The sequence below is a fragment of the Sus scrofa genome, chromosome 2 (assembly GCF_054392235.1).
Source record: "Sus scrofa isolate SSC_HxYL_T2T_F1_AM1 chromosome 2, Sscrofa_HxYL_maternal_Yorkshire_Landrace_v2.0, whole genome shotgun sequence".
Classification (NCBI taxonomy): Eukaryota; Metazoa; Chordata; class Mammalia; order Artiodactyla; family Suidae; genus Sus; species Sus scrofa.
Window position 1 is genome coordinate 43,662,419 of NC_139384.1, and position 23,166 is coordinate 43,685,584.

General features: G+C 52.3%; 1 protein-coding gene across 1 annotated transcript; it reads left to right on the top strand.

Annotated features, from left to right (window-relative positions):
- The first annotated feature begins 111 nt into the window (after nucleotides 1-111).
- On the top strand, nucleotides 112-22,857 carry IGSF22 (immunoglobulin superfamily member 22). Its single transcript, XM_085011821.1, is given in 27 exon segments — nucleotides 112-583; nucleotides 779-1,332; nucleotides 2,539-2,672; nucleotides 4,893-5,024; nucleotides 5,247-5,383; nucleotides 6,504-6,603; nucleotides 6,673-6,712; nucleotides 6,920-6,998; nucleotides 7,000-7,098; nucleotides 8,045-8,158; nucleotides 8,688-8,850; nucleotides 9,471-9,743; nucleotides 10,705-10,989; nucleotides 12,019-12,143; nucleotides 12,230-12,371; nucleotides 12,545-12,841; nucleotides 13,846-14,148; nucleotides 15,166-15,339; nucleotides 15,911-16,039; nucleotides 16,969-17,265; nucleotides 17,731-17,819; nucleotides 18,027-18,076; nucleotides 18,078-18,214; nucleotides 19,848-20,027; nucleotides 20,030-20,146; nucleotides 20,897-21,232; nucleotides 22,646-22,857. Coding segments are annotated over 25 exon segments (3,978 nt in total). The 5' UTR covers nucleotides 112-583; nucleotides 779-1,332; nucleotides 2,539-2,563; the 3' UTR covers nucleotides 22,717-22,857.
- Nucleotides 22,858-23,166: the final 309 nt, after the last annotated feature.

Here is a 23,166-nt window from a genome sequence, read left to right on the forward strand (position 1 = left end):
CTGTACCTCCCTTCATGCCCCTCCTCCTGGTATAGGTTCACAGTCAAGTGCATGTGGGCATGCAGACACACACACACACACACACACACACACACACACACACACACACAGCCTGGCCTTTATGATATCTAGCGCCTCCTGGTGGAGGTTGGGAGTAAGCCAAAGTCCCTGGGCAGGGACTCCCACACACCCCACCCTCCCAGCCCGCAAGGAGCCAGGGGCAATGGGGAGCCTCATGGACAGGTGTTGGAGGCTTCCAGAGAAAGAAGAGTGTCTGGCAGGCCACCAGCTTCAACAGAGGGGTCAAGGCTGAGGGAGGGGGACTTTCAGGTCACACCCAGGCCCCTCTCTGTTGGCCAGCCCACTTATCCCATGTTAGCCCCTGCAGGTCCCAACAGAGCTGCAACCCAGCAGTTTCCCTTGTAAGGCCTAGGCTGAGGGTAGCCCTCACGCTCTATTCTTACCCCAGCCCCCAGGGATGCAGCAAAAGTAGCTGTCGTGCCCCTGCTGACAGGTGTGGGTCACCCCAGGGCAGGAGGGAGGCCAGGGCAGGGCTGCTGACCAACCAACAGGTCCTTACAAGGTAAGCAGTGTGCCTCGAGGGGGCTGGTTGAGGGTCTGGGCTGCCCATAGGGAAGAACAAGAGATGTCTGGGGTGGAGGTCCCAGAGCATGGGGGCCTGCACTCCAGCCATACTACCCTCCTGCCCAGATCAGGGGGTTGTGCTGCAAGAGTGGGAGGGGGGAGAAGAACCAACAGTTCCCTCTTCTCTCCCCAGGTGGCCCCGTGAGGCCACTCAGGCTGTCAAGGCACAGCATCAGTGGTGGCCGCCCTCAGGATTTGTGCAAAATGACAGACCCACTAGATTCTCCCCAACTCACCCCTGTTCAGTTGCTGGAAAACAGAGACCTGTTGCTTTGCTCCCCAAGCCCTGTGGGAACACACACACTCACACTACCCTGCACTCCTCAGCTCAGAGAGGTCCTACCCGACAGCAGTAAGAACCAAAACCTCTGCGCTAAAAAAGTCCCTCAGGGACCACCACCCTCAGCCTCCTGCCCACCTGCCTGGTCCCGAAAATTCCTCCAGCCTTGGCCCCAGTCTCAGTCCCTCCCATCCCCCAAAGCAGTGTCCCAGCCTAGGGCAGCTGAACAGCCTGAGTAAGGGATCACCCCCAGGGGGCCAGACATTTAAGGAACCAGTGACTCCTGGTGGCCCCATTGCAGGGGCAAAGGGAGAAGGAGACTGGCCAGTCTGCAGCCCAGGCACCAGCTGAGCCTCCAAGGCCGTGGACAAAGCAGTCGAGGGTTAAGAAGGATTGGTCACACTAAGGTAAGTCTTCCCTCTTCCCTCAGGAAAAGGGCAGAGTCTGCTACCTTCTGAGCCCAGAGACAGCAGGAGCTGGGACAGGGGAGCTGGTCTCAGAACTGGGAGAGCAAAACAGGCCAGGCAGAGACGTATCAATCACCGGGTGAGAGGGTAAAGTTTAGTCCCACACCTTCCAGCTCGAAAGAAAACTGTGCAGTCCCCTGGAAGGGCACTGGTCTGGGAGTCCCGAAGCCAAGGTTGTGGCCTGAGTGTCTTTGGATAGTTTCTCTTAAACAGAATAGGGTTTTTAAAACTGCCACTCTGGTGAAATCGAAGGTGCTATGGAGCTGTTAACAAGAATGAGGAAACTTTGAACTGGGATGGGAAGCTCTCCACGAGGCATAAAGTAAAAAGAGAGCTTAAGAGTGTGTATACGAGGCTACTTTACATGTAAAAAAGGACAGTGCAGACAAAGACATGCTCCTGTTTGTGTGAAGGAGCTCCAGAAGGAGCCCAGAGACCGCAAGTGGTTACCTGCTGGGGAGGGTTGGGAGAGGGCCGGGGAGGGGAGGGAGCTCCTTCACACGGAGTTTCTATTGTTTTATTTTTTAACTGTGAATTATCAATTCCAGAGGGGGGAAAAATTTGGGAAATAAGAATGTAACCTCTGTCTTTACCATATCACAAGTGACAAAGCTGTAGAAACACACTGTCATCAGGCTTAGCATTCCCCCCATGCCAGGGCTCCCCAGGGCCGGGCATGAAGATCTGCAGTTTCCTTTCAAGGCCTGCTCTGGTATGGCTTAATCAGGAAGTTCCTTCTCAGGTCTGACTTCATTTCCTTCTGATGAAACAGCCAGCGCTGCCTCCCTAGTTCCATGTAGCTATCACTAGATATCCTCAACTCCCTCTGGGCCTTACTGGATTTGCTGGGTCAGTCTAAGCCCTACATCCTCCCCCTCCAAGGATTTGGAAGGATTTGGGGGTCACTCAGTGGAGGACAAGCCCATTGGTCCTTGTAGCCAACCAGGGAAAGGGAGACACCACGGGAAGAGAAGAGAGGCCAGAGAGAAGAGGCTTGCCACTGACCTCTCCTCTGCACAGCCATCTCCCCGTGTGCCCACCTGTCCTGTCCCTTCCCCCCCGACACACACATAAGGACATCTCTGAGTCTCTCTCCTGCTCCCTTCTTTGTCCTTCGTGGCCTCATCCTCTCCCTGGTTCTCCCAGGTGAGTGCCCACGCCTGCTGTCACCATGACAACCATTCACCACAAGCAGATGGTTCAGAAACACGTGTCCATGGAGTTCTCCAGCTCCACCACCCACGTGCAGACCTTCTCCCAGACAACCAAGATCGTGGGAGGCAAGTAGAGTGGGAGCAGTGCGGGCAAGGGGGGGATCAGGTTGGGGCAGCCTTTCTTTCTACAGTCTTGGCGACTCCTGGGCCCCTCAAGAGCCCAATATACCCCCAGAAACCCTTCCCAACCTGTCTTCTAATCTGTGCTTTGATAAAGCTTAGCCAGCTGGATGCTCACCCACAGATTGGATCTCCAGGAAAACAGCTTAGGAAAAATCAATCACATGGATGTGTATGAGTGATGGATGACTGTTAATTGCTTGAGGCAATCAGAGCCATAGGCAAATGCACGAATCTCCAGCAATAGGATTTCAGGCATGGAGGAAGTTAGAGAGGTAGCAATCTTACCAGCCATGAGTAACAATGCTAGCCCTGCTCCACTTAAAAAAGAGAAGACTTGGAACTGCCAGTAGAGAGAGTCATATAAACAAGTGACTTGAGTTTCCAGGCGCTCGGCCCTTGGGGACCAGACTTAGGGGAGGTTGGATCCAAGGGAAAGCTGAGAAACGGTCTCAGAGCAGAACAGATTGTTTTAGTCATTGTCTCTAGAGGAAAGTGATTAAAAGATGGCCAGGGACCAGGATATTGAATACCCGTCCTCCCAGCTGTTGCCTCTCCTTCAGAACCCTTTGTGCACAGAGTTCAAGCCCAGATAAAGACTCTTTACCAACTCCTTTTTTTTTTTTTTTTTTTTTTTTAGGGCTGCATCCATGGCATATGGAGATTCCCAGGCTAGGTAGGGGTCAAATCGGAGCGAATTCAAGCCATGTCAGCAACCTACACCACAGCTCACCACAATGCCGGATCCCCAACCCACCGAGGCCAGGGATCAAACCCACGTCCTCATGGATACTAGTCGGATTTGTTCCCACTGAGCCATGACGGGAACTCCCTCTCCATTTTTAGCAGAGTTTACTTTTTTTTTTTTTTTTTTTTTTTGTCTTTTTGTCTTTCCTAGGGCTGCTCCCTCGGTATATGGAGGTTCCCAGGCTAGGGATCCAGTCGGAGCTGTAGCCGCCAGCCGACGCCAGAGACACAGCAACACGGGATCCCAGCTGCGTCTGCAACCTACACCACAGCTCACGGCAACGCCAGATCGTTAACCCACTGAGCAAGGGCAGGGACTGAACCCGCCACCTCATGGTTCCTAGTCGGATTCGTTAATCACTGCGCCACAACGGGAACTCCAAGTGGTTACTTTTTGTCTAAACATTACAGAGGTCAAATAAAAACATCTGTAGACCAGGTGCAGCCTGTAGACCTCTGATCACTATTTAATGCTACTGGGTGACCAGAACTTCACAAGAGAAGCCCAAGAGATCAATAAAATCCCAAAGAGAAGTTTCCTTCTAAAAAAAGAGAAAAGGAGTTCCCTGGTGGCTCCACAGGTTAAGGATCCATTGCTGTCACTGCTGTGGCTCAGGTCACTACTGTGGTGCAGGTTCAATCCCTGGCCTGGGAATTTCTGTGCACAGTTGGCACAGCCAAAAAAAAGTAAATAAAAACAGAAATTCCCATTGTGGATGCTGTTGATGTGACATAAAAGGATTGGTGGCATCTTAGGAGCCACAGAGATGCGGGTTCAACCCCTGGCCCAGCACAGTGGGTTAGGGATCCAGCATTGCCACCTGCGGCTTAGGTTGTGCCTGTGGCTATGATCTGATCTCTGGCCCGGGAGCTTCATGGGCCACAGGGTGGCCAAAAATGACCAAAAAGGGGGGGGGGGGGGTAGGAGTTCCTGTTGTGACTTGGCGGGTTATGAACCCAACTGTATCCATGAGGATGTGGGTTTAATATCTGGCCTCACTCAGTGGGTTAAGGACCTGGCCTTGCTATGGCTGTGGTGTAGGTGGGCAGCTGCAGCTCCAATTCGACCCCTAGTGTGGGAACTTCCATACACCGCAGATGCGGCCCTGAAAAGCATAATTAATTAACTAATTAATTTAAATAAATAAAAATAATAAAAGAGGAAAAAGTAGAACTTAAGACCTTGACCCATTTAACGAGATTGACCATTAAGGGGTAGGTAGGACATTGGCTCCCCTAGTGGTTGAAATTAGCCATAACACAATGACCCACTGACTCTAAGGTCCTTGTTTTGGCCAAAGCCAGTCCTGACTCCCCTGACCTAAAGTGCCCCACTGTCCCCTCAAGAAAAGGTCAGCCCTTCAATCCCAGGCTAAGTTCTGCCCAGAGCCCATTCTGACCTCCCGCCTGCCACCACAGAGGAATTCATGACAAGGAGGTCCTCCAGATCTTCGGAGTTCTTCCGCTTGGTGACCCGGAGTTCCAGCATCCCTGCCGGCGAGAGCATCCCTGAGTTCGTGGAGAAACCTCGCCCAGTCACCACACCTGAGGGTACGTCTCTCCCAATGTCTTCCCAGGCCCCCAGGTGCTTCCTTTTCTTCCCCAGTGCCCTAGCCGCCACCACCGCCACGGCTGCGGCCACCATCACCACCACCATTGTCCCCCCAATACACAGTAACACCAAGCCAAGCCTAGGGTCCCTCCCCTGCCCAGGGCTGGGAGCAGGCAGAAAGTGCAGTTTGGAGGCAAAAATGGTTCCTGTGCCCACTGCAGGGGATAGAGCTGTGTTCCGAACCCGGGTGCAAGGGAACCCCAAACCCCACGTCTCCTGGAAGAGGGAGAGCGGCATCCCTATCAAGGAGTCCGCCAAGATGTTCTATGACAGCATTAACAAGGAGCACATGCTGAAGGTGAGGGGGCCAGTTATGGAAAAGGCCGGAGGCTGGGCCCCCCGGGATGGGCCCCCCGGTGCTCTCACAGACAAGAGATCCACAAGGGAGACCCAAGAACTGGAAGATGGGGAAAGGGGCTCTCAGTGCCCTAGAGGAGAGGCGGGATAAGAGAGGGTGAGTTAGGAGCTGGAGCCAGAGTGAGCAGGGGACCAAAATCAGGGGCAGGGCAAGGCAGAGCTAGGACAGGCATGGGGCAGGACCAAATGGAAGAGAAAGAGGTTCCTGAAGGTGAAGGAGCCCAAAAGTGAGGTGAGACCAAAGTGATGGGTGTGGCCTGAAGGGGAGGAGCCCATAGTGGGTGGAGCCAGACTGAGTGGAGGCAGGGCTTGGACAGAGAGAGGGAGCTGGTCATAGAATGTAGGTGAGGTTGAGGGTTTCTGGGGTCTTTCAGAAACGCAATGCCACGAGCCAGTCCGCCTAAGGTCTAACCATCGTCTGCAGCCTCTGGCTCCAAACCTTTTGAGGAAAGGAAGGGATGGGTCCCTGAGAGACCTAGGCCTATGATTTCTCCTGTTCCAATTTGTCCTGCCGGGACTTCCCACTGTGAAGGCAGAGAGCCTCCCCCCTCCGCGGGGATGCGAGTTGCTTCCTTCTCCTTCCAAAGATCCATGATTGGACCCTCAGCCCCTCACTGCACACACAAGCGGCCCCAGAGTCCGCCCACTGGCCAAGCTCATTCATTCAGCAAGCATTTTCTAGGAGCACAGGGGTTATGTCAGTGCCTTTCTATAGGCACCAAGGCTCATTCACCACGGTTTCCTCAGGGGCTCCGCCAAATGCCTGGTACAGAGGAGTACTCAGCCCAGTGCCAGAAACTGCAGGTAGCGTGACCACTCCAGGGAAGTCCCTGTCCTCCAGAAGCTCACAGCCAAGGCAGGGAATCTAATGTGGAATCAGGCTTCACACAGACACACTCACACTGACTGCTCCCTGGCACCTCCCAATCAGAGAAGCTGCTCGATCATCCACACCTACATCCAATTCTCAGCTCCTCTGCCATCCCCCAAAACGCCTTCCTTTCCTGTCTCTCTGTGGTTCTCTTCCCACCTCCCCCACTAATGGCCTAACTCTGATCCAGCTGGAGCCACTGACCTCGGATGACTCTGACAACTACAAGTGCATCGCAAGCAATGACCATGCAGACACCATCTATACTGTGTCCTTGCCGGTGACCGAAGGTGAGCCTGCCCCCTCCTCCTGGGGACCAACCTCCCCCTGTCTGACCCCATCCCTCTCTCTGTACTCAGGCTAAGAAAAAGTGGATTTCAAAAAGATGTTGAAGAAGAGGTGAGGCTCGGAGGCTCCTCTGTCCAGGGCGTGGAACCCCCACCCTATAGGCCAGAGCTTCTAGAAGCCCTATCAACAGGGCTCTGAGTTAACAGCCCATCCTCCGAGGATCCATGGAGTGGGGAGGGGCATCTCAAGGCTCGAAAAGCCTCCTTTTGTCTTCAGAGAAGGGCTTTAAGTCCAAGCTTGGTACCCTCTGCCTTCCAGGGGACCCCCTGCTCCCAAGAAGAAGCAGAAGAAGGTGACAGATGAGAAAGAGATGCTGGAGATTTTGTCCAAGGTGCCCTTTTAAGAAGGACTTTGAGAAGGTCTGCATGGAGTATGGTTTCACCGACTTCCAGGGGCTGCTCAAGAAGCTCAAAGAGATGAAAAAAGTGGAGGTGGAGGTCAATGTCCATCAGGGGGGCAGGGGGCTGCAGGCCAGGGGCTAGGCCTTACCAAAAAAGTTCCAGTGCCTGAGTGACTTTCGATGGCAAGGTCTTCCTGCTCTGCGCATGCACAGGTAAGGGCAAACTGTACTGCAGGGGCAGGAAAGGAACTTAAATCACCTTCCTTCTATCTCTCCTCTCTTCACTGCTCCCTGATGTATTTGCATGGACTTTGGAGTCAGATGGACCTGGATTCAAATTCCAGTTCTGGGAGTTCCCGTCGTGGCGCAGTGGTTAACAAATCCGACTAGGAACCATGAGGTTGCGGGTTCGGTCCCTGCCCTTGCTCAGTGGGTTAACGATCCAGCGTTGCCGTGAGCTGTGGTGTAGGTTGCAGACGCGGCTCGGATCCCGCGTTGCTGTGGCTCTGGCGTAGGCTGGCAGCTACAGCTCCGATTCGACCCCTAGCCTGGGAACCTCCATATGCCGCAGGGGCAACCCAAGAAATAGCAAAAAGACAAAAAAAAAAAAAAAGACAAATTCCAGTTCTGCTGTCTTATTAACTGAGTATCCTTGGAAGGCGGGGTGTTTCTCTGGACCTAGGTTTCCTCATTTGCGCAATGAAAATTATGCTTTCCTCTTTCATGTGTTCTGTGGTGGTGTTCTCATTCATTCTCACTCTCATTCTTATAATTCTTGAGCCTCATTATTGGACTTAGAGGACCTGTGTAATGGGCCTACGTATACAGAGACTGTTCCACAGACGGTGGTTCCTTTCCCTTCCCATATCCATTTCCCCCTAAATCTGCAAGTCAATCAATGTGGGGGGTTGGGGGAGGGAAGTCACAGCTATCTAATCAGCCTGGTCATTTCTCCCCAGACCCCCAAGGGGCTCCTTCAGGACTGGGGACACAGACTAAGCAGACTCCAGATGGTCTGCCATTTTGTTATCACAATCTCTCAGACCATCCGGATTCTGAAGCCCCTGGAAGACATAGAGACCAAGGTGGACAGCACGGTGGTCTTTGAATGCATCATGGAGCTGAAGGACCCCAATATCAAAATGACGTGGCTCATGGTGGGCAGAGCACCTAGGCAGGCCCACCCTGGAATATCATTTTTTCTCTGCACCTGTTCCCTTCAAAGACCCTCTCATTACCCATCACCCATGTCCTCTCTTCCAGCCCATCAAAAGGCTACCCCCTGGTATGGTTGAAACTGGCTGGGAGCTGGGCTTTATTCTTCAGTGATCCACTAGTTTGCTGTTTGCTTTAAGACAGTTACTTTCCTTTCTGTCTGCCTCAGTCTACCCATCTGAAAAGGCTGGGTAGAGAGTCCTGAAGGTCACTAAACATCTGGGCCTCTAAGAGAAAGTGTCTAGTAGACACTCATGCATATTTAGAGTTCAGGCCTCGCGGCAGGCAGGGATCCTAGATCCCACCAGCCAGATGATGAGGCTAGAGACATCTTAGAGGCGTCTGAATGTGTTTGAGGGTTTTGGAGAGATAGATATGGCACCTTCCAGCTCAGGCTGGCCTTGGGGAATGGGGACCACTAGAAATCTCCTAAACCCCTTCATCAGCTTTTCTCCCTATTCCGTGAGGCAGGATGATGAGCCCCTGAGGATCCAGTACTCCCTGGGCAGGTATGACACGAAGCAGATGGGCACCAAGTACATGCTGGCAATCACCAACGTGAACATGAACGACGCAGGCACCTACAGCCTGTGCGTGAGCAACAAGCGGATGAATGCAGAGCTCACGGTCCTGGGTATGCGTGTGGGCACCAGGAGGCATAGGAGGACACAGTCAGGGTCAGGGGAGAGGAATATCCAGGGATGGGGTCCATGGCGAAATGGGAGAAAAGACTGTGGGGCTATGCAAGGACTGCATGGGGCTGGGAATTAGCGGAGGAAACGAACATGGGGTCTAAGGGGGAGGACTGAGACAAAGGGCCCTGGGCAGTGTAGCATGATGGTTAATCCACAGTCTCTGGAGTTAAACTACTGGGTTCAAATATCTGCACCTGTCAAACTTATGAGTTGTGTATTTGGGGCAAGGTATGCAACTTCTCTTTGCCTCTGTTTTCCCATCTGTAGAATGGGAATTAATAGGAGACTCTTCCTACGTGATAAATGGATGCTTTAATATGTGCAATTTGGCTAAATAGTGCCTGGAACATATCTAAAATCAGACAAATTAATATTCATTTAAAAATTGGTCTTATCATTCCTGGGGAGGATGCCAGGATTCATAAGCGCAGTGAAAGGAAGGATGTGGGTTACAGGAGGCCAGTGATACCTGAATCTGTCTGCCCCCCTTCACCATCCCACCCCTCAAGCAGGCCCAGAAATGCAGCCCAATGACTGTCCCTCTTACTTCTTGCTGCAGATGAGCCACTGAAGTTCTTGGGAGAGATGAAGCCCACGAAGGTGACAGAGCGCCAGACAGCAGTGTTTGAGATCCGCCTCTCCAAGAAAGTGCCCAACTTTGTGTGGAAGTTCAATGGAAAGGAGTTGAAGAGGGATGACGAGTATGCGATCACAGTGTCTGAAGATGGTCTGACCCACACGCTTAAGATCAAGGATGCCAGACTCAGCGACAGTGGCGAGGTCTCTGCCGAGGTAGGGAACCTGGTTCAGAAGGCCCAGCTCAATACTGACTGTGAGTGGTTGGGCCAGAGCTTGAGGGGTGGGCATTCATCCATCCACCCATCCATCTATCCATCCATCAGCTATCCACCCATCCATTCATGTATCCATCCATCTTCTCCTTGCAAGGGCCTATCATGGATACTAGGAAGATAGAGGGTTCTCCTCCCTAACTCCTAGTCTAGAGGGAGAAGCAGGTGGGGAAATGGAACTAGAACAAAAGTTCTCAAGCAAGGAGTCAAGACACACTGGGATCTTACTACCAGCGGGGAGATCATCGGCCAAGAAATTATTAACTTTTAGGGCTCTAATATCATATATTACAGCACATCACTCTAGACTACTTGCATTCTTAGAGCTAGTTTAGAGAGTTTCATGTGATGGTGGATACATCAGGAAGCATGTCGCACACGTGAACCACACTTGACATGTGACATGGAATCATCATTGCTGTGATGGAGGGAGACATGGGGGCTGTGAGAACCCAAAGAAGAGGTACCACCTGGCAAGGTCAGAAAGGATGTGATGAAATGATGGCCAAGCTTTACCAAAAGAAACGAAAAGAGGTATGGTTTCCAGAGAAAGGGGAAGAGAAGAGGACATTCTCAGGAGAGGGAACAGCATGTATACATGTCCAGACACTGAGAGACAATGCAATTATGGCTGGAGTTCCAGTCATTAGAGAAACTGACTGCAGGGCTGTAAGGAGGTAAAAAGCTATTGTCCTATTTTACGTATGAGGACTGAGACTCAGAGGGAGAATGCATTGCATACCATCAGCTAGCAAGTGAGAGGCAGAGTTGGAACTCTCCCCTGCCCGGTACCTCTGTGAGTCACACATTGCATGCAAACGCACTCCGTGTCACACGGCCTTGTGCTTTCTGGGGTCAAAAAGAAGACTGGGGCAACATCACGCAGTAGAGAAGGGTTGTGGGAGGTTTGGAGCAGGACCAAGTGTTTGTCTGACTTTGTAGGCATCCCCATAAAGTTTGCGAGCAACCTCAAGAATGTACGTGTGAAAGAGAAGAGCCATGCATGCCTTGAGTGTGAGCTGACGTCCAAGGATGTGACCCTGCGCTGGAAGAAGGACGGGCAGCTGCTGGAGCATAGCCCCAAATACAGGACGAGCCATGAGGGCAAGCGAGCAGAGCTGGTCATTGATGACGCGCAGCTCAGTGACAGCCTCGAGTACACGGTGGTGGCCATGCAGGATGGGGACCCCACTGAATACTGCAGTACTGCTGTACTCACCGTGGAGGGTATATATGCACCCTGTCAGTCCTCACTGACCAATCCCCACCGCCGCCCCGCCCTAATAGTTTCTTACTGTGGAATTCACCATTTACCCTGCTGACTTCAACCCTCCTCCAGACCATGATTTATTTCTACCTCCCCCTGCCCCGGGACCACCCCCATCTCTCAAATTCTGATCATCTCCGACCTCCCAGGCCCTGATCATTCCTCATCTTTTGAACTCTGTCCAAAATCCCTTGACTTCATCCATCCTTTACTTCCAGACTCTGATCATGCCTATCAACCCCGATCATTTCACACCCTTTGACCCTGGCCAGCCCCTACTTGCTGTCCCTGACCATTCCTCACTGACCTGACCTGACCCTCAACTCCCAGTAAGCGCTGAGTATCCCATAGAGCAGCATAACCACAGCTAAAGATCCCAACTCCACTAACCACCTGCATCTCTGTTGTCTAGTCTTCTTCTTCACCTGAGCATCCTAAGTCCCCACTGACCAACCTCTGATGACCAGCCTCCCATGTGCCATCTCCTGTAATTCCTGGTTGCCATTTCCCAATGCCACTGTTTTCCTCAGCCACTGTTTTCCTCAACCTTCTCTCTACCTGCTTCAATCCCTCCACTGTCAATTCCCCATTCACCCAATTCCAAACATCTTGCTCATCATAAACGATTTTTTTTTTTTTTGGTCTTTTTAGGGCCACACCCGCGGCATATGGAGGTTCCCAGCTAGGGGGTCCAATCGGCGCTGTAGCCACCAGTCTGCACCACAGCCACCACAACGCCAGATCTGAGCCGCATCTGCGAGCTACACCACAGCTCACAGCAATGCAGGATCCTTAACCTACTGAGGGAGGCCATGGATAGAACCCGAAACTTCATGGTTCCTAGTCGGATTTGTCTCCACTTCACCAGGACTGGCAACTTTTCATCATAAATGATTTTGACAGACCACCCCACGCCCCCGCACGCGTCGTTTTCCCTCGACCCTTTCCACTCAACATCCTAACCCAGGCCCTGCCTCCTTTGTCTCCAGAGCGGCTGGCCACGGTGAAGAGCGGGATGTCTGATGTGCACGCGGCCACCGGGACCCCGGCTGAGCTGTGCGTAGTTCTGAACAACGAGAAAGTGGAGGGCATGTGGCTGAAGGATGGCAAGGAGGTCCGAGGCAACGGCCAGGGAAGGGAATGGAGAAGCAAAGGATCCACCAGACACACTCACACTCATGCCCTCTCCTCACCCCACAGATCAAGGGCTCGCCTGGCGTGCAGATCGTGAAGCAGGGTGCGGTGCACAAGCTCATCTTCCCCAATATGGGGCCCGAGCACGAGGGCAAGTACACATTCCGGGCCAGGGGTGCAGAGAGTGAAGCCTCAGTATTTATTGCAGGTAAAATCACCCCTTCCCCCCCCCCACCCGCCCCCGCTGTAGACAAATCTAGACCACGCTTGGCCCACCCACCTGCTCCTAGCTCCTCCCCCAGTCCCATAGGCTCCTCCTCCATCCCTCGGCTCCTCCCCCACCCCTCCTGGGCAAGTCTTCCCTGCCGACCCGCCCTGTAGATCCTCCTATCATCGACCTGTCGCTACTGGAGGCGCTGGCCGCACACCCCGTGACCGTGAAGGTGGGCCACACGGCGAACATCAAGGTGCCTTTCCGAGCCAAGCTTCTGCCCAAAGTGACGTGGTACAAGGACGGCATTGAAGTGACGGAGGAGGAACGCATGTCAATGAAGCTTGGGGAAGAGCAAGCGCTGCTCACCATTTCAAACTGTGTGCGGGAGGACAGCGGCCTTATTCTGCTCAAGCTCAAGAATGACTACGGCTCAGCCACAGCCACTTTGCACCTCAGCGTGCTGGGTGAAGGCAGTACCCTGGCTTGGCTGGGCTGGGGGCACCTGCTGCTCAGGGCTTAGGACGCAGGCGGAGAAGAGAATTGGAGTTTGGGCTAAGCATGGGATTGAAGTCCTGGCTTTGCAGCTAGAAGCCCACTTCCTAAGGTCCTAACTAGGTGGCCTTGGGCAAGTCAGTTAACTCTCCTGAGCTTCAGTGTCTCATCTGAAACTGGATGTTCTTTTTAAATGCCTATCTCAAGGGAATTTAAAGAATGTAGCAGAGTGCACAGCCCATAATAGACCTTCACATGTTCCTTAAGTATTGTGATTGACTTGGAGATGAGGAAGTGGTTGGAACTAAGGTGGAAATGAGCTGAAAGAGAAGTGGGATTTAGGGATGAAATTTGGTTGGGAAGAGAACTGGAGTTGGAAGTGAAGTAGAGTGAGGGGAGGGGAGATACGATTAGGGATAAAACGGGGTTGTAGGGAAAGGTGGAAGGGGAGTAGAAATGGGGTTTGAACATAAAGTTAGGGAAAGAGAGGAGGAGCTGGCCTTAGTGAACTCTTTCATTCAACATCCAACACACACACCCCATCACCACCTCCTCCACGTGCATGTCCATCAAGCCGTGGGTTGGGATGGCTTAGGTTTCAATTCGGTTCAGCAGCATGGTTGAGCACCTCCTCTGTGTTGTCAGTGCTGGGGACACGGAGTGAATTATCCCCAGCAGTCCTTCAACCCCAAAGGGATGAAAACTGGCAGACATGTTATTATAAAATAAACTATAATCAGAAAAAGTACTGGAGACCTTGTCTGAAAGAAGACCAGTGGACATATGCTGAAGCAGGGGCTCTGCAGGTCTCCAGGTCACCTATTCCCAGCAGATGGAATCTCAGGGGAACAGGGATCAAACTCTTAGGGATCCACAAAACTCAGAATCTAGCCATGTCCCAGTCAGGTGAACCTCTGGTGAGTGGTTTTGGTCCTTTGTTCCAAAGCCCCATTCTGACACTATCTTCTGTCCTCAGACCGTCCCAAGCCTCCCCAAGGCCAGGTGGAGTTCCTGGAGCTCTCCGGGAATTGTGTGCACATGAAGTGGAAAGCCCCAAAGGACAACGGCGGGTGACCTGTGACACAGTTCATAGTGGAACGGAGAGCAGTTGGCAAGAAGCCCTGGATTAAGGTCAGCGAGGTGGGCAGCAAAGTCACCAAATTCTCCAGCAACAAGGTGGAAGAGGGGAAAGCCTACCAGTTTTGAATCCTGGCCGTCAATTCAGAAGGAGTGAGCGACCCGCTGGAGACAGAGGAAGTATTTGCAGGAAATCCTATTGGTCAGTGAGACGGCTCCATGCTCAATGGGGAACTCGGGGGCCACTGTGGGGGCTGTTCGGCCAGTGAGGAATGCTGGTCTGTGGGGGGGATGCCACAGGGTCATCTCTAGCAGTCCCATGAAACAGACTAATTCTAGGGTTAAGAGCAGAACATTATTTGGGGCAGGAATTCTCAACTTCTTCCAGTCAGGTCACGTGCACAGCCAGCTCCCGTGTGTATATCCAGAACTGTGCACAACTCCAGGGAAATACCCCGCTTGTTTCTCTATTCCAGAAACCATCCCTTACCCAAAGGAGAGTGATGTTTGGATAACTTTGAATCCATTCTAACTTTTTTTTTCCAAAGAAAACCCTTGACACATGGGCATTTGGGGAGGTTTTGGCCACACCCATGACATGCAGAAGTTCCCTGGCCAGAGATCAGACATGGCCCACAGCAGTGACAATGCCAGATCTTTAACCTACTGAGCCACCAGGGAACTCTCACCACTGACATTTTAATTATGATTGTTAATTAATTACTTACTACACTTCTCCCAACTGAGCTCTCTGTCTCTATGTGTCAAGATAGTACATTACAAACTGTGCCATTGGGGATCACACAGGTTGGAAAAATCAAATCAGTGATTCTCCATCTTAGCTACACCTTAGAATCTCTTGAGGTCTTTAAAAAGTGCTGATGCCAGAGTTCCTATGTGGCTCAGAGGAAACAAATCTGACTAGTACCCATGAGGACACAGGGTCAATCCCTGACCTCGCTCAGTGGGCTAAGGACCGTGAGCTGTGGTGTAGGTCGAAGATGCAGCTCAGATCTTGCGTTGCTGTGGCTGTGGTATAGGCTGCCGGCTGTAGCTGTGATTCAACCCCTAGCCTGGGAACCTCCATATGCCGTGGGCACGGGCCTAAAAAAAAAAAAAAAAAAGCAATCATTGGCTTAAGTATTTTAAGGAGGGGACCAGAGGGAGGTCAGCATGGGGTGGGCAACTATCTACATGCTCCGCCCTCTGTCTCCCACAGAGCCCCCTGGTCTTGCCTCCCAGCCTCAAGTGACTAATGTGACCAAAGAGGCCGTGACCATCACATGGAGCGCCCCCACCCAAGATGGGGGAGCCCCAGTGCTTGGCTACGTTGTGGAGCGGAGGAAGAAAGGCAGCAACCTGTGGGTGCCAGTGGACAAAGACCCCATCCAGGGTGAGGTCCTAGGGACAGAGGCCCAGGAGGGACAAAGGAAGACTTTGTTGGGTGGACCCACCTACCTCTGCTGCTCTGAACATACCCCATCCTCCAGCTCCTTTGGGTTTTGTTTGTTTTTTTTTTATCTTTTTTTTTTTTTGGTCTTTTTAGGGTCGCACCTGCAGCATATGAAAGTTCCGAGGCTAGGAACCACTGAGCCATGACAGGAACGCCCCTTTGGGGATTTTAATAGCATCCCATCAAGTTCCTATTGCAGCACAGTGGAAACAAATCCGACTGGCATCCGTGAGGATGAGGGTTCCATCCCTACCCTTGCTCGGTGGGTTAAGGATCCAGCGTTACCATGATCTGTGGTGCACATCGAAGATGTGGCTTGGATCCCATGTTGCTGTGGCTGTGGTGTAGGCCAGCAGCTGTAGCACCAATTTGACCCCTAGCCTGCGACTAACATATGCTGGGCGTGCGGCCCTAAAAAGCAAAAAATATAATTCCATGTCCTTTCACTCTATGGTCACTTCCATGTCCTCTTGGACCCCCGGCCTTATGACCCCTCAAATTCCCATTCCAGGTACCAAGTACACTGTGGATGGTCTCCTGGAAGACACAGAATATGAATTCCGAGTTGTAGTGGTGAATAAGGCAGGCCCCGGACAGCCCAGTATGCTGTCCAGCTCGGTGGTAGCCAAGGACCCTGTCAGTGAGTACGGGGCTGCCAGGCCCCAACACATAATGGAATTAGCCATTCGAGGTAGAAAGAGGATTTCGTCCTGGGAAAGTCTATCAGGAGGGGGTCACAGAGTCTGCACTCTCCAGGAACTGCCAGCCTGAGAGAGGGACAGGATTCACACAAGAACAAGTCTTCACATAAAGACTGAGAGTCAGGGACAGTGAGGAGGTGGGGTGGAAAAAAAGTTTTGATCAAACATTGAGTATATCTGGGTAGGTGAGGTCTTAGAGGCATGTTTGAGGATTGAGAAGGGGTGTTAGGGAAATGATTGGGAGGGTGCCGAGCCTAGGGATGGGATATTGCACATGGATGATGCGCTGGGCCAAAGACTGGAGTTTTTTGTTTGTTTTTGTTTTGTTTTTTGTTTTTTTGTTTTTTTGTCTTTTTGCCTTTTCTAGGGCCACTCCCGCGGCATGTGGAGGTTCCCAGGCTAGGGGTCTAATCAGAGCTGTAGCCGCCGGCCTACACCAGAGCCACAGCAACGTGGGATCCGAGCCGCATCTGCAACCTACACCACAGCTCATGACAACGCCGGATCCTTAACCCACTGAGCAAGGCCAGGGATCAAACCCACAACCTCATGATTCCTAGTTGGATTCGTTAACCACTGAGCCATAGCAGGAACTCCTAAAGGCTGGAGTTTTGAACATCGAGAGGGTGAATGTATAGTGTATATTGAATGTGGAGGGTATTGACTTCAAGAGTGTAAGTACTGAGTCAGTGAGAGACTTGAACCTGGAGGTTGTTGAGGGTGCAAGGTTGGGTATTGAGCATGTGAACTGTGAGAGCAGAAGACAGAGGGGGTAAAAGTTAGGTGTCAGGGGTACTGAGTGTGGGACCTGGGCACAGGGTTGAGTGGAGAGGAGTTTGGGGGCTGACTAGTTGCCTGTGTCAACCAGAACCCCCAGGCCTGGTGCAGGGCCTGCGCGTGTCTGATTCCTCCAACTCCAGCATCTCCCTGGCCTGGAGGGCACCTATGGACGGAGACCCACCCTCTGGCTACATCCTTGAGATGCGGGCTGAAGACACCAAGGAGTGGGCCAAGTGAACAAAGATCCCCATCTCAGGCACCTGCTCCACAATGGGAGACCTCACTGAGAGGCAGAAATTCTTCTTCCGAATCCGGGCTATGAACGAGGCTGGGGTTGGGGAGCCTGTGGAGTTAGACAAGGGGGTCCGGGTGATGCCACCACCAGGTGAGGGATGCAGGAAGGGCTTCGGTTTAGGGCCCAGCATCCTAGCTCCACACCTTCCTCTCTGGGACCTCATCCCACAGGAAAAACTGGGTGATGCTGTGATCAAAAAAAAAAGCCATCCATATTTGTCATGGCTTTACAGAGCTAGGGATGACCTCAGGGGCTTCTTTTCCAAAAAAGAAAAAAAAAACCATGCATTGTGTGCCAAAGAATATATACATGTGACAAGGGAGGTGTTAGGGATACAAAAACAAATAAGACACAAAACCTGCCCTAGAGTCTCATCTCCTATTAGAGAGAGACAGATGGAGGAAAATTCACAGCATTGCAGTTGCTAGAGGTCTGTGTGGCCTGCAGGGAGAGCATGAAGGAGGAGAGGTTGGGAAAGGCTTTGGAGGGGAGGCTTAAAGCTGAGTCTTCTGGAAAGAGTGATCCATGCCCCCACCTCTGTCTCCTCTATCTCAGCTGCTCCCAAGTTTGACCTCAGCACCCGGCTGAAGAGTCACATGGTGGTTCGCACTGGGACAGCTGTCTGCATCCATGCCACCTTCTCTGTGAGTCATTCCTGACCTTGGCCCCCAGATGCCCACCACTTAACCAAGATGCTGCTATAGAGAGCTATCATAGTCTCAGCCTTTGGCTCTACGCCTCGCCAGACCCCTGGCATTAGAGCCTGGCTGGAGACTCCTTAAGAGTGGGTGAGGGCCTGCCCACACATAACACCCCGTTGACCCCTGGTGCCATCTCCTGTCAATACCCAGGGCTCACCACCACCCAACGTGATCTGGCAGAAGGATGGCATCCCCAAAAGCAAAAACCATCACCAAAAGCAAAAACCATTCGCAGTTCCTCATCAACAGCACCAAGCGCTCTGACTCAGGAGTGTACCGCATCTTGCTCCAGAATGAGTTTGGAGAGGCATCCTATGACATCCATGTGCGTGTAGCAGGTATGACAATGGGCAGAGGCCTGGGGCGGGGACGTCCACGCACCTGTTTGAGTTCTTACCACTGTATAGTCACATCTTAAGATAGTGAAATCTCTGGCACCACAGAGCAAGACTTTATCAGCTGTTGCCTTAATGGAGAAGGTTGTTTCTACTTTATCTCAATATCTTGAAGCCCCAGAGGCATTGAACTAGGACCAAGCCCTTATTTCAGCCTCTGCAGTCATATCTGGTGAGCTTCAGGGAATATGCAGAGTAAAGTCAGTGGGCAGAGAGAGAGCAAAGAATGGGTAAGGGACAGAAGGGCTAGATGGAGATGAAACCATTAAAAATTGGGGTGGAGTTCCTGTCGTGGCTCAGAAGCTAATGAATCTGACTAGGAGCCATGAGGTTGCAGGTTCGATCCCTGGCCTTGCTCAGTGGGTTAAGGATCCGGTGTTGCCGCGAGCTGTGGTGCAGGTCACAGACATGGCTCCGATCCCGCGTTGCTGTGGCTCTGGCGTAGGCCGGCGGCTACAGCTCCAATTAGACCCCTAGCCTGGGGACCTCCATATGCCACAGGAGCGGCCCTAGAAAAGGGAAAAAAAAAAATTAGGGTAACTTGCCTATATATCATTGGGAATACTTTTAAAATTTGTGATACGGTCATCTGGAGAACCCTTTTAGGGAAACTTCACAGTCCCAGTGTCATGGCCATATAGCTTCATTAGAATTCCTGAACCGTAGGAGCTCCTGTTGTGGCACAGCAGAAACGAATCAGACTAGGAAACTTGAGGTTACGGGTTTGATTCCTGGCCTCGCTCAGTGGGTTAAGAATCTGGCGTTGCCATGAGCTGTGGTGTAGGTCGCAGACATGGCTCAGATCCATGTTGCTGTTGCTGTGGCTGTGGTGTAGGCCAGCAACTGTAGCTCCTATTCGACCCCTATCCTGGGAACCTCCGCATGCCAAGGTGCAGCCCTAAAAAGCAAAAAACAGAAGCAAAAACGTTCTTTCTAGGGAGTTCCTGTTGTGGCTTATTGGGTTATACCTGACCAGTATCCATGAGAATACGGGTTCGATCTCTGGCCTCACTCAGTGAGTTAAGGATCTGGCATTGCCATGAGCTGTGGTGTAGGCCGCAGATGAGGCTCACATCCCACATTGCTGTGGCTGTGGTATAGGCTGGCAGCTGCACCTCTGTTCTGACCCCTAGCCCATGAACTTCCATATACCACAGGTGGCCTTTTGGGGGGGAAAAAAAAAAAGGTTTTCTGACCCCAAGACCCCAGCTGCCTGAGATTTAGATGAAGGTAAATATGGCATTCCTGTAGTGGCGCAGCAGAAACAAATCCGACCAGTATCCATGAGAATGTGGGTTCAATCCCTGGCCCCGTTCAGTGGGTTGGGGATCTGGTGTTGCTGTGAGCTATGGTATAGGCCAGCAGCTGTAGCTCAGATTCGACTCCTACCCTGGGAACCTGGATATGTCATGGGTGTGACCCTAAAAAAGCAAAAAAAAAAAAAAGAAGAGGATGAAGAAGAAGGTAAATGTGCTCCATCCCATCCTCCTTAGGGCTTGGGAGGCGGCTGGGGTGGGGTCACACAACTCTAGCTAACCCCCTCCAGGGTTACTGATGGATCTTCGGACTCTTCCAGATTTTCCACGGCCACCCACAAACCGACAGTTGTTTGAGGAGGTCCCCAACACCGTGACTCTGACCTGGAACCACAGCCCCCATGTGCAGGAGGATAGCGAGGCTCACTACGTCATCATGAAGCGGGATGCCAGCACCGCCACCTGGTTCACTGCGGCAGAGTGTGTTTTCAGCAACAAGTATAGGTGACGGGTTTGATCCCAGGCAGGAAGTACTACTTCAGAGTACTGGCCCGGAACGAAATCGGTGACAGTGACCCACTTGACTCCAAGGATACCTGGCATGTCAACAAGGACAAGAGTGAGTCTGGGGTCTGGAGGTTCAGGTAACCTCTAGGATCCCTGATGTTGGGGATGAGATAATGGGTGGGCAGGGGTACCCAGGATTTGAGGTAAAATCTGAGTTAATGTAGGGGATCCTGGGGAGAAAAGCAGAGGTCTGGAAGCCTAGGGGAGAATATTCTTTCAGAGTGTTCTGAGGCGTGGGACTAATGTGGAGGTGGGGAGGTCCCCTGGGGAAGGGGTTGATGGTGGGTGCAGGAGGAAAGGGCGGGAGCGTGGAGCAGAGACGCGGTCTGTACAGAGGAATCAACTGGGGTGAGGACTCAGGGAGGGTCCACGTAGTGAGGATGACATCCAGAAACCCTGGAGGGAGGGGTTGAGGGTAGGGATCGCTTGGGCAAACTTGAAACAAGGGCCTAAATTGGAGAGAGCGGAGGCTGGGATGGCACTGGGGAAAACTTGGATGGGGAATTGCAAGCCAGGTAACAGCTCGAGTCTGGAAACTGGCGGCGGGAAAGACGTCTAGGACTTCCCGGTTTGTAAAAGCATAAAAAATCCCCAGATTTGGTTTAGGTCTTGGAAACCAGCCGCGGCATGAGGATGGGAGGGTGGCGGAAGGGGAACCTTAAGAACTAATATAAAGCCAGGGCCCAGAGCTCATAGCGTGTGGGAATCTAATCTAGGTCATGGGGGTTTCCTGAGCTGGGTCTGCGGGGTGCCTTCTGAGCTCTAAGCCGGCGCGCAGCAGGTGGGGTGCCCGCCCGTCCAGCCCTCACAATCGAAGACCTGAGCACCAAGCCGAAGCCGTACCAGCAGGACTGGCGCCACGCGCCGCCCTTCCTGATCCCGCTCAGGCCGCACAGGGTGCTGCGTGGCCAGGACTGCACCATGACCTGCGCCTTCCTGGGGAACCCGCAGCCCACCGTGACCCTCTACAAGGGCGACGTCAACATCACAGCCAATTCCAAATTCTGGTACAACTCCACCAGCGGGGTGTGCACTATCGTCATCCCCACCTGCACGCTCAAGGACAGCGGCGAGTACAGCATGTTGGTGGAGAACGAGCTGGGCAAGGACCGCAGCAGCTGCAAGCTCACTGTCTATAGTGAGGGCGCCTCACCCGGCCGGCTGGGGAGGGTGCGGGCGCTCCGGCTGTGTCCTGTCTGTAGCAGAGGCGCAAAATGGTGATCTCGTGGGCTGTTGACTCTATTCCTATGGCTGGCACTATTTCTTCTGCCATTGGGTGGGGTAAACATTCTCTAACCGGCCATCGTCGGTAACACTGTCCCATCCTCTCCATATCATTTGTTATGTGCCTGGCCTCTGCAGAGCTGGGAGTTTGCAACCCCTCAGTAGTCAGTAGTCAGTAGTTTGCAACTCTGGGTGGGCCTAGACTTGCATTTGAAAAAGATACTGGTGATCAGCCCTAAACCAGACTTTCCAATCACAATCTCCCTGGCAGGGATCTGGAAGGAATCTCTATAACATTTTGCTAGTGGTTCTGATATGCAACCAAGATTGAAAACTACTGGGAGTTCCTTGGTGGCTCAGTGGGTTAGGGATCTGCCAGTTGTCACTGCTGAGGCATGGGTTTGACCCCTGGCCTGGGAATTTCCACATGCTACTGGTCTAGGATAAGGATAGATGGGAGGCACTGAAGGGAATTTACTGAAGGCCCTCCCTCTGCACACACATGTGTGATGTCTGCTCATATAGGGAAATATTTTATTTCTTCCTACCTACCCTACTGTCTTCAGAGCTAAACAGCTAGTAGCATGAACTCCCTAAATGCAAAGATGTCCTGCCTTGCTCCCTGTTGCTTCATCTCCCTCCTAGCTTTTCCATGATCTATCAGATAATATCACAATCAACAAGGCTTTCCCCTAACCCTGCCACCCTCTCTCTCGAGCCTCATCCTCTGCCACTCTCTGAAGTCTCCATGGCACTCTATTGGTGTCCATGGTCTCCATGGTTACAGACCTTTTTCATCCTGCTAGAGATGACTTTCTCTGGAGAAAGGACCGTGTCCTGTCTCCCAAGTGCTCAGCTAAGTGTCTGGCACAGAAATGCTGCCTCCACAGTGGCTGCGAACTGTGTAAGAGAACTAGGCCAGGGAAGGCACTATGGGAGACATCCAGCTTTCATTCCACAGCTAGAGAGATCCCTGACAACTTAATTCTGCTTGTAAGCACACGGGCCCAGGGCCCTGGCTCCAACACTGACCAGCCATGTGACCTTGGCAAGTCACTCTGAGTTTGTTTTCCCATGTGTGTCTTAGGGCTGCTGTGAGGATTAAATGAGATGGTGCATAGCAGTGCCTGGCACAATGCATGGCAAATAGTAAATGCTGAATGACTGGCAGCTCTTGGCCTCACACACTCAGCTGACCTTGGAAGACGGGGGCTGGGAGGATTGAGGAACCCCTGGTTCCTGCATAGTGACTGCAAACCCAGCAATTTGGAGTTTCCCTTGCCCCTAGCATCATTAACACTAATGAGTACTTGCTTTGCTCTTTCAGACAAAGATGCCAAGTCAATTCTAGCATCCATCACTGAGAGTCTGCAGAAGAAATCAAAGTACCTTATGTGAGCTCCAGCCCAGCCGAGGCATCAGGAGGATGTTGTAATGTAGGGCTTCTTGGCCTGTCCTCTGTGTGGTCCCAGTGAGGGAAGCACAGTTCACTCTGTGGTGCTTGTCAATGTAAACATTCAGTGAAGGGACAATAAATTGAGCGCACCCTCGCCTGTTCCTGACCATGGTGTGCAGCAGGGACCAAGGAGATGAGCTTGGGAGCGGAGGATACGCAGAACCCAGACCCCTGAGAGCTTGGTCAAAACCCACCCACGTGCGAAGTGACCAGTCCCTCTTTTGACTGAGCCTTGCCCTACCTTCCCCTTTACCACAGCCACACTGCACCCCGCACCCTGCCCAGGGTGTAGGAGGGAAAGTCTTGCTGGCTTCATCTTGCCCTCTTCCCATTTCTTCACTCCAGATAGATGTGTCTTCAGAGTTCTGGGACTTGAAGGGATCAGGACATTG